This window comes from Brachypodium distachyon, chromosome 5, assembly GCF_000005505.3.
Source record: "Brachypodium distachyon strain Bd21 chromosome 5, Brachypodium_distachyon_v3.0, whole genome shotgun sequence".
In the NCBI taxonomy this organism is placed as follows: domain Eukaryota; kingdom Viridiplantae; phylum Streptophyta; class Magnoliopsida; order Poales; family Poaceae; genus Brachypodium; species Brachypodium distachyon.
The window spans coordinates 11,022,650-11,039,138 of record NC_016135.3 but is presented as its reverse complement, the minus strand read 5'-3'; the positions used below and the strand labels follow the sequence as shown (position 1 = coordinate 11,039,138).

Genomic DNA, 16,489 nt, shown 5'->3' with positions numbered 1-16,489 from the left:
ACATTTTAACTTGTGGTTTGAAATCTTGTTGTTTGAATTTGCTAGAAGATTCAATATGAATCATCCTTCCTTCTTTGAGTTTGAATTCCTTTTCCTATATTTTATAAAAGAGAGTCAAATGGGTCTTACAATCTTTAATCCCATTTGAATATTTCCCAAATAGTAGTACCATATTTGAATTCTCCTATTTCTCAGCTCTTCAAAATGGTATTTGAATTTTGAATCAAAGGCTATTTGCAAAAGAGAAAACAGAAAACAGAAAAAGGAAAAAGGAAAAAAAAAAGAAAAGAAAACTTACCTCGGGCCCGAGCCGGCCCAACAACCGCCTCGGCGCCCCGCAGCCCAGCAACGCGCCCCACGGCCCATCTTCTCCCGTGCAGCCCAGCAGCGCTGCGGCCCATCCTCATCGCGCACGCCCGCGTTCCGCCTCCCAGCCGCGAAGGCGCCTTCTCCAGAATGCGCCACCTCTCACAAGCTCTTCTTCCCCTCTGCTTTTCTTCTTCCTGGCCGGTGAGCCCCCCGCTCCACATCGGCCTCCGGCAGCGACAGGGAGAGCTCTGCGCCCCTATTTAAGCCGTCCCGCGCCCCTCCTCGCAGCCCTAGCGCCAGGAAACCCTAGACGGGTCCTCCTCTCCTTTTTTCTGCGTGCCGCCGTCGCCTTCCTTTCCGAGCCGTGGGCGCCGCCGCGTCGAGCCACCGTCTCCGTTGTCCTCAAGCCCGGCCGACCGCGTCAAAAGAACCGCGAGCGCGTCTACTTCGTCTACACGGAAGTAATTGGCCGGAGATCGACTATCTTCCCCTTCAGCCGCCGACGAGCATTTCTTCAATTCCGGCGAGCTCCCTCCTCTTCGCCGGCGAACTCCTGCTCGGTGAGCTTCGCCACGTCCTCGCGCACTCGTGCCTCCTTTCCTCTCTCTTTTTAGTTCACCGTAAGCGTTAGTTTGCGACGACCGTGCCCGGGACGCCGCCGGCGAGCTTTTGCTCCATGCCGTGCCGGTGCTCCGGGGAGGCTTGCATGGTGGCCGTCGAGCCACCTTGCCTCTGCCGGTCTAGGAACGAGAAAAGGCTGAGCCTTGTTGCTCCGCCGTGCTGCGAGGTCGCCACCGACGAGTCACTCAAGCCACCGGCTTTTCCCTTTGGTTTAAAAGGGTATGCACCCTATAACTATAGAAATCCGAATTGTAGCCCGACTGGCCGCTTGGTCCGTCCGGTCGCCCAGATCCGCGCATCGCGGGTTCGATCCCCGCCGGTGCGGAATAAAAACCCCAATTTTTGGAGTTTCATCGTCCACTGACACGTGGGCCCCATGGACCCACCTGTCAGTTGCCTGGTGCACCGCTGCACCCGGTGGACCGAGTCCATGCGCCGGATCCGCGTGGGTTTTTCCTTTTGGTTTTTGTTTAATTGCAGAAAATTGTTTTATCTTGTTTAAATCCTAGTAAATGCATGCTCAGTCCAAATTGGGTAAACCATATATGTTTTGGAATCAGAAAAATGCAAGGAATTTAACTATGCAATTAGATTTACACTTTGAGTTTTCAAATTTCAAATCTGTCCCAGATTTGAAATTCAAACAGAAGAACTTGTGTAGCTCCTAGTTTAAAATTGGTAATGAGTTTGAACCTTCTGTAAAAGTGTGAATTATTCCTTGGAACTTGTATTTGATGACCTTGTTACTGTTTATTATATTTGGGCAAAGTGTAACCACTGTTATCATCCATCTTACTAGCTAATGGATAATCTATTTTCAATAAATACTGCAACTCTTGTTTAAGTTGAATGCATCATCTTATCACATGCCATGCATCCTTGTTTGCGCATTGCACCCTATGTATGCTTATTCCTACCTACCTTGTGTGTTTGGATCTTATCGTTAGCGTCTACGTCCCACTCCGTCGACGAACCGGGTTCCCACACTTCTTCGGACCCCCTCTCTCGGTGCCCAGCGACCGAGGATCCAGGCAAGTAGCCATTCCTTGTACATGTTGATTATACCCAATGCCTCTCTCTTTTTCTTGCATTAAGTTACGTTCTCGGTTCATGTCACGATGCCTCTAGAATTGCATAGCTTTAGTCAGCTCTACTCAAATGCCTGCTGTCTTGTTCCTTATCCCATTACCATGTCACATGTTTGTTATTGCCCTAGTTGGTCATTAGAAGTTTGCTTAGCTTGCTAGTCTAGTGTCCTTATTTGGGGTTACAAAATTGCTACATCCACATGCTACTTTCTGTATTTAATTGCAATTATTAAACTGTGACATGTTATATTACCTGCACAAGGCAACGATGGGAGGCCGTGCTAACGTATTGGTGTTTTGTTCCATTGGCGCCGACCTAAGGACTGAGTTCTCATTTTCGCCGACCCAAGAAACTTCGCACTAACCGCTCGTGGGAGAAGATACGGCTTCCCCCTCGGCTTAGTACTCGTTTCATAGCTCTTCCAGGGGCCACATAGTTCGGGCATTCCATTTGGCATATCGCATATACACTGGTGTTTTGTTTGGAGATTTGTTGGTACTTTGCATACATATAGGATTGCCGCACTAGTCTGGAGTGGTCATCCTGCGGGTCTTGAACCACTACCATCTGTCCACGCAACTCTTGAGTCCGTACGACGCTTTGGCCGGGCTCTCGTTTCGGATAGAGTCAGTTGGGTTGGTCCGCTGGATTAGTTGTGTGGCTTGGAAACGTCGTGTTGCCCAATCCTGCCGACACACGTCTTTTTGTGTTCCTACTCGAGTGGCAACAAGGGTTGGACGAACGTGTACAGGTAAATTGGCACACCCTGCAGGGATAAATCTTTCGGAAAGCCGTGTCCACGGTTATGGACGACTTGGTTGCTCATTACTTGATTATAGAGAACTTAATCTTTTTAATCAACTTAATCATAAACTTGAGTAGTAATTAGCCTTAATCATGGATATGCTTAAAACTGCTTAAGTGTGAGTGCATTTGGATCGTTTCCTCACAAGGGGTTGAGGGGGGTGATAAGAGGTTGTGTTTGGTTGGTGTTAGTTATTAGAAGATCACCTCACTTAGTAGACGCTTCTTATCCTCTAATTAGACGATGTCATTAGTGTGTCTTTCTAAATATATTGCTGCTGCATAACACCACCGTATTATCCATCCTTTGAGACTTGTTGCATATCTAGTTTAGATCTCCCGTAAGTCTTGCGAGTACTTTGTACTCAGTTGCTTTGCAACGTTGTTTTCTCCAGAGTTCCCAGAGGAGCAGGTGAGTGGTTACTTCGTGGAGTTCGACGACGACAGCTTCGACGTTTAGCCAGCAGATTCCAGAGCATGGTTCTGTGAACTTGTGGCGGGCTCTCCTTTCAGTTTCAGCCTCTTAGGCAATAATTGTAAGCTTGTCCGTACTCGGGCCTAATTTGCTTCCGCTGGTGTAATGATGATTGTGGACATGTGTCCGTGAGTTGTAATAACTTGGTATTTCGCTCCCTGTATGAGCTTGGCTTAATCTTGTGTCCTAGAGTGATGTAATGATATCATTTTTGTTCCAACCTGCAATGAACAAATTGCGTGTATGTTGTGAAGTGTTCATCGTAGGGAGGCACTGGGGCTTAATTTATGCGCGAGTTAGCATTTGGGGCTAAATTGCATAAATTCGGTCCCGGAGTCTCACACACTTGCACATGAACAATTTCAGGAACAGTTATGCTTCAAGGATGTGTATCAGTTCAGAGATGCTTTGAAGAACTATCACATTGTGAACAGAAGAGACTACACTTATCTTAGGAATGACAAAGATAGGGTCATAGTCTGCTGCAGAAGTGATGGTCCTTGTCCATTTTACATGGCATCATCACAGATTGCAAGAGAGAAGACACATTGCTTGACGGAGGTGGTTATACCACATACATGTGGTATAACCCATGAGAGTTCAAGGATAAACAGCACTTGGCTAGCTCAAGCATACCAAGAAAATGTCAGATCTGATCCAGATTATAAAGTGCAGTCCATCATTGATGACACAATGAGAGCACATGGTGTTGATGTGCACAAGATGATGGCATACAGAGCTAGGGCAAAATCATGGACAGAAGTATTGGGTGATCACAAGGGCCAGTACAAAAGGATAAGAGATTATGTGTAGACAGTTATGGATACCAACCCTGGAAGCAGAGCAACAGTTTGCACAATTAACCATCCTAATCCAGCAAGGAACCCCAGGTTTCATGGCCTGTTCATGATGTTGAATGCACAGAAGGAGGCGTTCCTTAATGGTTGCGGGCCTTTTATTGGTATGTTAAGTGATTTATTAGAAAAGTTATAAATGCAGAAAATAGTCGAGGCATATAACTGACAATATCATTAATGCAGGTGTTGATGGATGCTTTGTCAAGCTAACCACAGGTGCACAAGTGCTGGCTGCCACTGGAAGGGATGGGAACAACAACCTATTCCCACTTGCATTTGGTGTAGTTGGGAAAGAAGACACCCAGTCCTGGTGCTGGTTCCTGGAGCAACTGAAGTATGCTCTTGGTGGAGACAGCAGCAAGTTTAGTAGATTCACATTCATGTCTGACAGACAAAAGGTAAGCTCTGTTATTCCCACTTGCACATTCATGTCTTACTTAACTGCAATGGAGTTTCAGTTTACATTGTTATCTTTCAATTATTAGGGTTTGCTCACTGCAATGCATAGAGTATTCCCAAATTGTCCTCAGAGACATTGCACAAGACATATATATATGCCAACTTTAAGACTGCTGGTTTCAGAGGGGGGGTGAATCGAAAACACATTTTGATACTGCTGCCTATTCTTGGAACGAAGCATATTTTGATGCTGCAATGGGTAGGCTTAAAGATGAATGTGAAGAAGCTTGGGAATGGCTTAGTAAAATCAACCCAAAACACTGGGCTAGGCATGCCATGGATACTAATTGCAAAACTGACCTAGTAGTTAACAATCTGAGTGAAGTGTTCAACAATTTCATTATCAAGGTTAGGAACAAGCTATTGGAAATATGCCCTAGAGGCAATAATAAATTTGTTATTATCATATTTCATTGTTCTTGATAAATGTTTATTGCCCATGCTATAATTGTATTGATTGGAAACTCAAATACATGTGTGGATAAATAAACAAATACCGTGTCCCTAATACGCCTCTACTAGATTAGCTCGTTGATTAAAGATGGTTAAGGTTTCCTAACCATAGACATGTGTTGTCATTTAATAACGAGATCATATCATTAGGAGAATGATGTGATGGACAGACCCAAACCTAAACATAGCTTTTGATCGTGTCACTTAAGTTTAAGTTGCTTATGTTTTATTATGTCAAGTATTATTTCTTTAGACCATGAGATCATGCCACTCCCTAGTACCGGAAGAATACTTTGTGGGCATCAACCGTCATCTCGTAACTGGGTGATCATAAAGGTGTTTTTCAGGTATCCCAGAAGGTGCTTGTTGGGTTGTATGGATCAAGACTGGGATTTGTCACTCCTTGTGACGGAGAGATATCTCTGGGCCCTCTCGGTAATATAACATCCTAATGAGCTTGCAAGCATGCGACTAATGTGTTTAGTTGCGGGGGTATTATATTACGGAAAGAGTAAAGAGAACTTGCCGGTAACGAGATTAAACTAGGTATGGCGATACCGACGATCAAATCTCGGGCAAGTAATATATCGCGAGACAAAGAGAATTAGATACTGGATTAATTGAATCCTCGACATAGTGGTTCAACCGATGAGATCTTCGTGGAATATGTGGGAACTATTATGGACATCCAGGTCCCGCTATTGGTTATTGATATTTGATCATGTCCACATGTTCTCGAACCCGTAGGGTCACACACTTAACGTTTCATGTTGCTTGGGTTAGATGAGATAAATGATGATGATATCGAATTATGATTCGGAGTCTTGGATGGGATCCTAGACGCAACGAGGAGCTCCGAAATGTTCCGGAGATAAAGATTTATATATGAAAAGTTGTTTTCAGGGTTCTAGAAAGTTTGGAATATTTCCCGGTTTTGACCGGGAAGCTTCTAGAAGGTTCCGGAGGGATCCGGAGGGTTCCACCTTGAGGCCCACCTATCCCTGGGCTAAATGGGCCTGTGAGGGAGCACCCTGGCCTTAATGGGCCGAGGGGCTAGCCCACAGGGCCCATGCGGCCAGGAGGAGAGTCCTGGCCGCGGGAGAGTCCTGGCCACGGGATAGTCCTGGCCGGCCACGCCTCCTCTACCCCTATATAAATAGAAGGGGGGGCAAGGGAGAGAGACACCCCAAGCTTTCAGTTGGATCTCTCTCCCCTGAGCCCTCCTCTCCTCCTCTTCTCACGCGCACGGCGTAGCCCTGCCCGTGAGAATATTCACCATAGTCACCACGCCGTCGTGCTGCCGGGATCTCGTCTACCTCTCCCTCTCGCTTGCTGGATCGAGGAAGGAGGAGACAACGTGAAGCTGAACGTGTGGATACCAAGGAGGTGCTGTCCGTTCGGCACTGAGATTGATCTCATTGAAAGTTCCACTACACCAACAACGATCTCGTGATCATAACGCTTAGCGGTCTACGAGGGTATGGTGTTCATGATCCCTCTCGTTACATACATCTAGTATATATATTCTTGGGTTTTCTTCCGCACTTCTCGTAGGAAAATTTTTTGTTTCCTATGCAACGAACCTAACACAAGCCAATAGTGACAATGATAGATAGCATTAGGACAAAGTTAATGGCTAGGTTCCATGCAAAGAGAGTTGGACTTGAGAAGGCAGAATGGGACATAACACCACACTATTGAGAGAAGCTGAAAACTGAGAAAAAGTGGTACAAGTTCTGCAAGCCTGTGTGTGCAGCAAAAGGACTATGGCAAGTAACATCTGAAAACAATGCATATGCAGTGAACTTGGAGAACAAGACTTGTGGCTGCAGGAAGTGGGACCTAAATTGAATTCCCTGCAAACATGTTGTTTGTGCCATCTACAGGCTAAAGAATCACTAGAAGATTATGTCAGTGACTTCTTTAAGAAGCCTCTGTACATAAGCACACACAGCCACACTGTATTCCCAGTGCCAGGGCATCTTGATTGGACAAAAACAGAAACAAGAGATGTTGACCCACCAGTATTCCTAGTCCAGGTTGGTAGGAAAAAGAAAAATAGAAAGAAGAGCCAGGATGAAAACCAGAATCCAGTTGGAAGAGGAAGGATGACCACATCCACTTGCTCCAACTATCAGAAGCTAGGGCATAAATATACTACCTGTGCAGTCCCTCTGAAGCCTGAACTTGCATTAAGAAAGATCAAGCACAAGGTATAAATTGCCAGTGCCATATTTTATTGAATGTTGCACTGTTGTTTTCAAATATCTAACCCACCATTTTTTTTGTGACAGAGGAATTATGCTTCTACTATGCATGATGGAACAGCAGGGTAACCAGAGGCAGGCCCATCTTCCAAATATGAAGCTGGCCCATCTTCAAATCATGATGCAACTCCCCCTGGTCCCTCACCTCCTGCTCCACCAGCACCAAAGAAAGCTCCAGCACCAAGGAAAAGGGCAGGATCAATTCCAGCAGTCAAAGTTGCCTTCAAGCCACCAAGGAAGAACTCCGCTCAACAACCTGAAGCTCCAGCTGCATCTACTACTCCTGCTCCTACTGCCCCAATGACAAGATCAAGGCAAGCAGCCCAACAACCAGAAGCTCCAGCCAGACCAAGTAGGGCCACAGCAGGTAGACTGCCTGCAAGGTATGCCCAGGAACAGCCTGTGAAAGGTAAGATACCACCTATGAGGGATAGGAGGCAGGCTGGAGTTCAAGCTTCTAGAAATTTGCCCTCCCATGAGTGAAGGAGGTGGCTGCAAGTCCAAGTATGTTATGCTGCGATGAAACTAAGTTGTCATGAAACTTGTTGCATTTTGCTGGGATGAGATGATGTAAAACTATGAAGTGACTTTGTTGTGATGTGATGATCAAACTTTGCTGTGATTTCCTGTAAAACTAAGTTAAATTAACTTTTGCTGTGATGATGTAAAACTTTCTGAGTGAAGTAACTTTGCGGTGATGTCAAACTATGAGTGCTGTCAACAATTGCTTCATTTTCATTCACTGTGATGATGTAAAACTTTGAAGTACTCAAACTTTGCTGTGACGTCAAACTATGAATGCTGTCAATAGTTCCTTCATTTTCATTCACTGTAAATGGTTCAACCTAAAACATACATGTCAACAGTTGCATCATTTTCATTCAAAGTTGCTTCATTTTCATTCACTGTCAAACTATGAATGCTGTCAACTTTGCTGTTCATCAAACTTTTAACATACAGGTTAATGGTTCACTGTAAGACAAAGCTGAACTCCCACTGCATCAACATTAACAGTAAATAGCCATTACAGGTTCATGGATACATCAGCCATTACAGTGGCTACCATTACACGTTCATGGATACTAAAACATTAGCCAATTCATGACAAGATGAAGGCAAGGTACAACATTACAGGTTCTCTGTTACATCAACCATTACAACAGCCATTACTTATTAATCACTTCAGAGTTAATGCAACTACTAAAACACTAGCAAGAGTAACAGCTACTGTCACAGATACCAACAACCAATGGTCATATGCCTGTAAACGAGATCGAACTGTCATGTTATTCTGTTTCTGTTTTGCAGCTTTGTCCATTTCAAACCTCAGGTCTGCCATCTCCAATTCCTGACTCATCTTGTCTTCTGTTGATTTTTCCTTCTCTGCGATGGCCTCTTTCAAATCTTGAAGGAGAAATCTTACATCAGTTCCAGTGAGCTTACGAATGGCATCATATCTCTGCCAGAGCTCACGCGGAGCAATCTCCAAATGTGGCGGCCATTTTGGATCAATCCAATAGACATAACCAGAGTCATCTTCCTACAGAAAAAGTCACATACAGACATACAGAGACCACATGAATGTACAAGGTTCACACACAATCTTACCTCAAATGGAGACCCAAGGAACCTTCGGCCGGTTGAATCCCCTTCGAATGCAATCCTAGTCATCGGCAGTAGGCCATGGTTGCACCTGGGACCCACGCCCGGATCTGCTGTCTTCATGGGGATATCGTCGATGTAGGTGGGTATCCTACTGCCTAACCCGCCTCCATCCTTCAATACACGCCACTAATTAGACAGATTACCCCTAAATCGCAACACCCCCGAAGAACCCTAATTTCTAACCAAATCGCAACACAAATAGGGTAATGCGGCGTACCTCACAATCACCAGCGAACGGATCCGGCCGGAGCTTCCTCCCCCCTTCCTCTTCCATCATTCTCCACAAGCCGGAAGCAAGAAAACGCCGTCCAGTACTTGCCGCCGCCCACTGCTCTGTCGCCGGAAGAACACGACAGGAAGAAGAACATGACGAGGGGGGAAGAGAAGGGAATAAAGAAGCGAACAGTTATCGGGTCGGGTCGGGCGGGCGCCCGTTAAGATCCTACGTGGCGTCTGAGATGTGGGCTGTCCTTGTCGGATTTGCTGTCAAAACGGCTAAACCGTATCATTTGGGTTTTCTGAAACAATTAGACTCTTAACTTGTGGTTTTCTATTGCAAAGGACAAAATCTGTGCCGCTGTGAAACACTAGTCCCAAAACAGGTGGTTTCTTAAAATTTACTCTTATTGAAAATGAAAAAATGTACGCCAAACGAGCCTTAAAAGATCTGTAAGGGTAATTCCGTGCGCCATAGCCTGGATACCGACCTCGTTGTTTAGGCACTTGGGATTATCCCGAGAGTAGCAAGACACGCGGCCGGCCGGTCCGGCTGGTAAACAATAGTCTTGTTACAACTACCTGACTGTAGGCTAAAAAAGAAAACTACCTGACGGTTCCGTCAGAGCTGATGTGGTGGGCCGGCACCCGGTAGCAGCTGACTGGGCGAGCAGATCAGCAGGCGCGCGCGACAGCAGTTGAGTTGAGCCAGTTGACAGGGACAGGATTGCACACCGGCACTTTAATAGTTTAATTTAGTTTTGGTAGCACCAAACTGCCAGGCTAAATTCTACGGAGCAACTATACAGTTCCACTTCTTGCATTGGCGATTTGATAAAAACTCTTGATCCATCGTGACGTATTATTGCCAGGTGACAAATTGGAAAAGTGCAACAATACTAGATCATTTAAAATTGTAAGACCTGGACAATTAGTGCAAACCTATCACTATACCGCTAGCCATGCAACATAAAAAGCAACTCCTTCCGACCGGAATTACTATGTATCGAAATATTATATGTATGTAGATGTTTTTTACACATAGATATATTCGTACTTGAGAAAATTTGAGACAAGTAATACCGGTCGGAGAGAGTATCATAATTTCATGGAATCTTCTGCACGCGTCTGTTATACCACGCAAGAAGTTGGCTTGGTACACATATTTATAAGAATTTGAAATTGACGAATCTGTCTTATTTATTTTGACTAGATCAACGAGGGTTCATGAGAGAATACGGGTGCACGACCTGATTCTTTTAGGCTAACTAAAACAGTGCCCGTGCGTTTCTAAAAAAATGCCGGTGGGTGTGTGGCGACGGACTAAAAAATCATATAATTAAAAAATGTTGTATCATTATCTATGTTTTATATTATATACAATCCATATCCATTCTTATCTTGGAGTATCCAAATAAATAGTGAAGAAAAAGTGAGATGCAGTCCCAAGATGATAGACCGCGGCGACCGGTTGAGTATTTTATAGACAATATGTGCACGTAGCTACGGATTAAAAAAAATGCTTAAACAGAATATTATAACAACCCCACCGTCTAGGTTCAAGTCCCCACGGATGAGAATTTAAAGTCTAATTTATATTTTGAGGTCATCTCTTGCCGATGGGTCATTCCCTCGTCAATCATACTACTCCCTCCTATCCATAGTAAGTATCGTTGATTTAGTACAAAGTTTGTTATGGGTCGGAGGGAATATTAATTATTGATTATCTTAGATTATATAATTTATATTCATCGTTGTCTCAATGAATTGTATCAAATCGGCAAGTGATGAAACTTGAAGTGACGCAGTCCAACATTACGCAGCCATTACAGCGGGTGATCGACCAGAGTTCTCGTGTATAAGGCACTGTACGTTTGGTATCATGCAGGTTATAAAACTCGAGCTTTCATCTAATTTTCTAGTTGACTAACCAGTCTTTTTCATTTCTTTTGTGATTAGTTTTTAGTAGTATAAATTAGGCCAAAGTCCATTTTTGCCCCCTAAACAAACCGTTTAGCTCACGTTTTCCCTTAAACTTTTTGTAAGCTTATTTAACCCTGTAATCTATTGCTTCTCGCCTGGTTTTAATTACCCCTAACCTGGGATTAGACATTACGTGACTGGGATTGCGCTGATGTGGCCGGGATTAGCCACATAACTGCAGGATTGTTGTTGGACAGGGCCATATATCACGCCATCTTTTTAGAACGGAACTGCTCAGTTCATATCTGTCGTCTCTCGCGACGGCGGACGGAGACGGATGATTGAGGCGGAAACAATCTGATCACAGGGTGCAGAATCTGCCAATCGACTACAGCTGCTCCCTTCCAAGGCAAAATAAATCCATCATGGAGACCACTGCCATGTGCCCATGCGTGAGACCCCAAAACCTAACCTCCAGCCCTCCTATCCCTCTATGGAACCAACGACGCGAGCGAGACTGCAAGTCTGCAACTCCATCACTTGGCGAATCGAGGAAAACGAGCGCTGCTCATACAGTCATACGGTCATCCCCTTGTGCGGTTATGTCTCTAATTCCGGCCACATCAGCGTAATCCCAGTGACGTACGGGCTAATCCCAGGTTAGGGGGCAAAACCAGAGGAGAAGCAATAGATTAGGCGGTTAAGTAAGCTTACAAAAAGTTTAAGATAAAGGATGAACCAAACGGTTTGTTTAGGGCGCAAAATGGACTTTGTTCTATGAATTATAAATTACGTTCAACACACGACAAAATACAGTTCCACAGTTCCCCGAAAAAACTATACAGTTCAACAGTCACACACTGAGTAAGATCGTATGGATATTCACGGTGCGGTATTCTAACAAAAAGCGTCGTTCTTTTCTGCGTCAACTTTATATACAGGATCCGAGGATCGAAACTCTCGTTAGAAAGGACACCGCTCCAATGTCTATCGTCTTTATCTTTACCCATTAGCCAGGACCAGGGACATGATTGGAAGGCAGGCAATATGAGAGGTACTGCTGCAGAAGTCACGGTGCACGTGAAGGGTTCGTTGCATGGAAAACAAAAATTTTCCTACGAGATGTGCGGAAGAAACCTAAAAAAATATCTACTAGATGTAAGTAACGAGAGGGATTATAAGCATCATACCCTCGTAGACCACAAAGCGTTACGATCACAGAATCATTATTGGCGTAGTGGAACTTTCGATAAGATCAATCTCAGTGCAGAAACGACGGCACCTCCTTGTTATCCACACGTTCAGCTTCACATCGTCTCCTTCTTCTTGATCCAGCAAGCGAGAGGAAGAGGTCGATGAGATTCCGACAGCACGACGGCGTGATGTAGGCTATGGTAGAGTTCTCCACGGGCAGACTTCACCGTGCGCGTGAGAGGAGGGGGTCAGGGAGAGGAGCTCAGGGGAGAGATCCAGCTAAGTGCTTGGTGTGTTCTCTCCCCGTGCCCCTCCCCTCTATTTATATAGGGGGTGGTGGTTAGGGTTTGTCCTTCCTCAAAGGAGAGGCTAGGTCCGGCCAGGGGAGGGAAAGGAGTCCCGGGACTCCTTCCCACGTGAGGGCTCCCCACCTACGTGGTTTCCACCTTGTGGTGGAGTCCCCAACAGTTCCCTCTCCCCTAATGGGCCTAGGCCCATTAGAGAATAATTAATTAGATTGCTCCAATTAATTCATATAAAAGCCCAATTAAATTCTTAGAAATATTCCGGAACATTTCAGAACCTTCTAGAATATTCTCGGTCAATACCGAAAATACCCCGAACTTTTTCGGAACCCTGAAACAGCTTTTCCATATATAAATCTTTATCTCCGGACCATTCCAAAGCTCTTCGTGACGTTCTGGATCCCATCCGAGACTCCGAATCAATATTTGATATCACCATCTATTTATCTCATCGAACCCTAGCGACATTAAGCGTTAAGTGTGTGACCCTACGGGTTTGATAACATGTGGACATGACCGAAACACCTCTCCGATCAATAACCAATAGCGGGACCTGGATGTCCATAATGGTTCCCGCATATTCCACGAAGATCTCATCGGTTGAACCACGATGTCGAGGATTCAATTAATCCGGTATTCAATTCCCTTTGTCTCGCGATATATTACTTGCTCGAGATTTGATCTTCGGTATCACCATACCTAGTTCAATCTCGTTACCGGCAAGTTCTCTTTACTCGTACCGTAATATAATATCCTGTGACTAAACACATTAGTCACATGCTTGCAAGCTCATTAGGATGTTATATTACCGAGAGGGCCCAGAGATATCTCTCCGTCACATGGAGTGACAAATCCCACTCTTGATCCATACAACCCAACAAGTACCTTCCGAGATACCTGAAGAACACCTTTATGATCACCCAGTTATGAGATGACGGTTGATGTCCACAAAGTATTCTTCCGGTACTAGGAAGTGGCATGATCTCATGGTCTAAGGAAATAATACTTGACATAATAAAAGCATTAGCAATTTAAATTTAAGTGACACAATCAAAAGTTATGCTTAAGTTTGGGTCTGTCCATCACATCATTCTCCTAATGATATGACCTCGTTGTTAAATGACAACACATGTCTATGGTTAGGAAACCTTAACCATCTTTTAATCAACGAGCTCTAGTAGAGGCGTATTAGGGACACGGTATTTGTTTATTTATCCACACATGTATTTAGTTTCCTGTTAATACAATTATATCATGGATAATAAACATTTATCAAAAACAAGGAAATATGATAATAACATATTTATTATTGCCTCTAGGGCATATTTCCAACGGCACGCTCAAAAGTGAAAAGTTTACAACGCAAGTAAGCCTTCCCTTGGTTGTTCTTCTTCTTCTTCTCAATCTGACGATTCCCGCTTTCCATTCCTGGAGGAGATCGATCGATCGGGTTTAACACTTTTACTACTGTGCAGTGGCTCGACAGAGGCTTGGAGAGTCGCTGTTCATTGTCCACTAATCCCATTCCTGGCACACGGCCGGTCCACCGTGGCGCTTTCGTACAAGTAGCCATCACACTACTACAGAAAGGCTTATCAGTAACGGTCAAAAAAATGCATCAGTAACGGTCGGGGCCGCCGTTACTAACTTCCTGCCAGTAATGATGGGTATCATCAGTAACTGTCGCAGGGACCGTTACTGATGTACCAATCATCAGTGGCGGGCGGCCCGACCCGACCTTTACTGATGATGATTGGTACATCAGTAACGGTCGCTGTGCCACATCAGTGTTGGGCGAGCGACCGAAACTGATACATTTTCAGTAATTAAAAAAAAAATTAAAACCACGGAAAATACGCAACATTTATACACAAAAAAATACACAGCACATATATATTTGGAATACACAGCACGGCACATATATTTCGAATTAAAACCACAGCCACATCATTTAAAGCATACAAATGTATATAAAGCCGCATCATTGAAAGCATATAAAGAATACAAATGTATCTCACTTCACGACATTGATTACAAAGTGTCAAAATTTAATAGCAAAATCAAGTTTGAAGCTATTTGTTGTGGATGAATCCTAGTAACCACTTGTTCCACGCGTTCGTAGAAGTCCCCACTAGGCTTGATGACCTCATTGTTGATGAGATGGACCAACTCCTTTTGAATGTTATACACAACCCATTTAGGTCGGTGTGCCATTGTCATTCGGGGCCGCCAGTACTCTTCCACAGCCGCGATTGACCCCTTCCACTCAGGCTTGAACATGCTGGCATTCTCCATAATGATGTGACAGCAGTAGTAACCACAATACACACTGTCGGCCAGCTGTTGCTGGCAAGGAAACATGTGGTTGTGGTGAGACTCATCTTTATAGCCTTTATCAGCTGGTTTTCTCTTGCTCGCAACTTTCTAGGCAGTGTTAATGAGTGATTTGATGGGTTTCCAGTAGCAACCTCAAACGCCCTTCTTCGGAAGTAGTGAATCGAATAGTACACCGCGGACCAAGGCAAACAAATGAGTAGTGTCACCCAATGGTCTCTGTTTTAAAAAAAACAAACTTTAGTAACCAAGGGTGTATAAGAAAGACTAAATTAGAAAAAACAAACGGTTCCATATATAAAATTCAACTTACTTCAATTTAAGGAAGAAGAGGATAAAGTCGTGGTCCGCGTATTTCTCCAGACATGCCACCAAGTATTTAGACACCAGGGTTCTTGAGGGATCATTTTCTGGCTCAAGACCTATGTCACCGTAGTTAAACACCGCGGGGTCTAGAATGGCTACTTTTTTTACCTCCATTCGCCGCATTTCCCTTATCTGGTAGGCAGATCACAACCTTAATAGGTTGATATCAAGTTTTTAGCGGTTGAAGAGGTACCACACATCAGTGGCGGGCACGTTAGGGTGACCGTTACTGATGTATCACTCATCAGTAACGGTCGTCTCTTAATCGACCGCCACTGATGTCTCTCGCGAGGAATGATGGTACATCAGTGGCGGTCGCCTCGCGCGACCGTCACTGATGTATGGCTGGGCGGGGACGGGCAGACCACGCTCTATTCATTAGTAACGGTCGCGGCCACGACCGACACTGATGTTTTTCATCAATAACGGTCGCGCCGGACCCGTTACTGATGTGCCGTGAGATATATACCGTTTTGTATAATATCGATCAGAGAACACGACGCCACGGTACCCGTTTGTCCACGGTAGGCAGATTATACGTACATACAGGCCCCACTCTCCGCTTACATGGCGCCAACGCTACAGTAGTACACAGTAGATTGTATACGCGCCAGACTTGACGCCGCGCTTCCGTTATCCGCCGACCGACGACGGCGGCGCTTTGTTCCTGAGAGCGACGTACAGATCTTAGCTACTCCAGCTAGGAGGGGATATGGATAAGCGGAAGCGCGCACCGTGAGTGTGGAAAGAAAGAATATTGGGTGGATTCGTGGGCTGCGCATCCCACGATCTATTCCATTTGTTCCTCGTGCTCTCTTTCGGTTCGGGGGACAGAGACCGTTTAATCGGATTAGGTCGATCAGTGCGACTGCTACTTTCAGGTGTTGCTGCTGCTTCGGTCACCTGTTCTAGGCGAGGCGAGGCTAGCTTTGCACTGCCGAGTAAGTGAGAAGTAACCTGACGTACGTCTAAGCGTCTAGTTGCTTGCCTGCTTGTACAAGTCCGGTAATGGGTGACGCAAGGCAACATGCTCCATCGGAACACTACCGCCGTTCATACGCCCAGCTGTCTCGTTGCTTGCTTTTGGTGTTGCTCGAAAGAAGAAACAGCAGCCTGGCTCTCCCTTTTGTGAGAGCAACAGGCTTATAGATC

At 44.9% G+C, this 16,489-nt stretch overlaps 1 protein-coding gene across 3 annotated transcripts; it reads right to left on the bottom strand.

Annotated features, from left to right (window-relative positions):
* Nucleotides 1-8,373: 8,373 nt before the first annotated feature.
* On the bottom strand, nucleotides 8,374-12,389 carry LOC112269442. 3 transcript variants are annotated; one of them, XM_024456201.1, is made up of 4 exons: nucleotides 12,329-12,389; nucleotides 9,217-9,332; nucleotides 8,943-9,110; nucleotides 8,374-8,874 (listed from the first exon to the last, which is right to left on the bottom strand). In XM_024456201.1, the coding sequence occupies exons 2-4, from the start codon at nucleotides 9,274-9,276 to the stop codon at nucleotides 8,512-8,514; spliced, it is 591 nt and encodes a 196-aa protein (XP_024311969.1). In that variant the 5' UTR covers nucleotides 9,277-9,332; nucleotides 12,329-12,389; the 3' UTR covers nucleotides 8,374-8,511. The 3 variants fall into 3 exon arrangements, with proteins under 3 accessions (XP_024311969.1, XP_024311970.1, XP_024311968.1); XM_024456202.1 differs by having other exon boundaries at nucleotides 9,217-9,327; nucleotides 12,329-12,387; XM_024456200.1 differs by lacking the exon at nucleotides 12,329-12,389 and having other exon boundaries at nucleotides 9,217-10,843.
* Between the last annotated feature and the right edge of the window lie 4,100 nt (nucleotides 12,390-16,489).

What these genes read in the sequence shown, in the direction of transcription:
- LOC112269442 (XM_024456201.1), bottom strand. Translation starts at nt 9,276, where the DNA reads ATGATGGAAGAGGAAGGGGGGAGGAAGCTCCGGCCGGATCCGTTCGCT. An exon ending in CGTTCGCTGGTGATTGTGAG is followed by an intron (nt 9,111 to 9,216) that starts GTACGCCGCATT and finishes CGTGTATTGAAG; the next exon opens with GATGGAGGCGGGTTAGGCAG. An exon ending in TCCTTGGGTCTCCATTTGAG is followed by an intron (nt 8,875 to 8,942) that starts GTAAGATTGTGT and finishes CTTTTTCTGTAG; the next exon opens with GAAGATGACTCTGGTTATGT.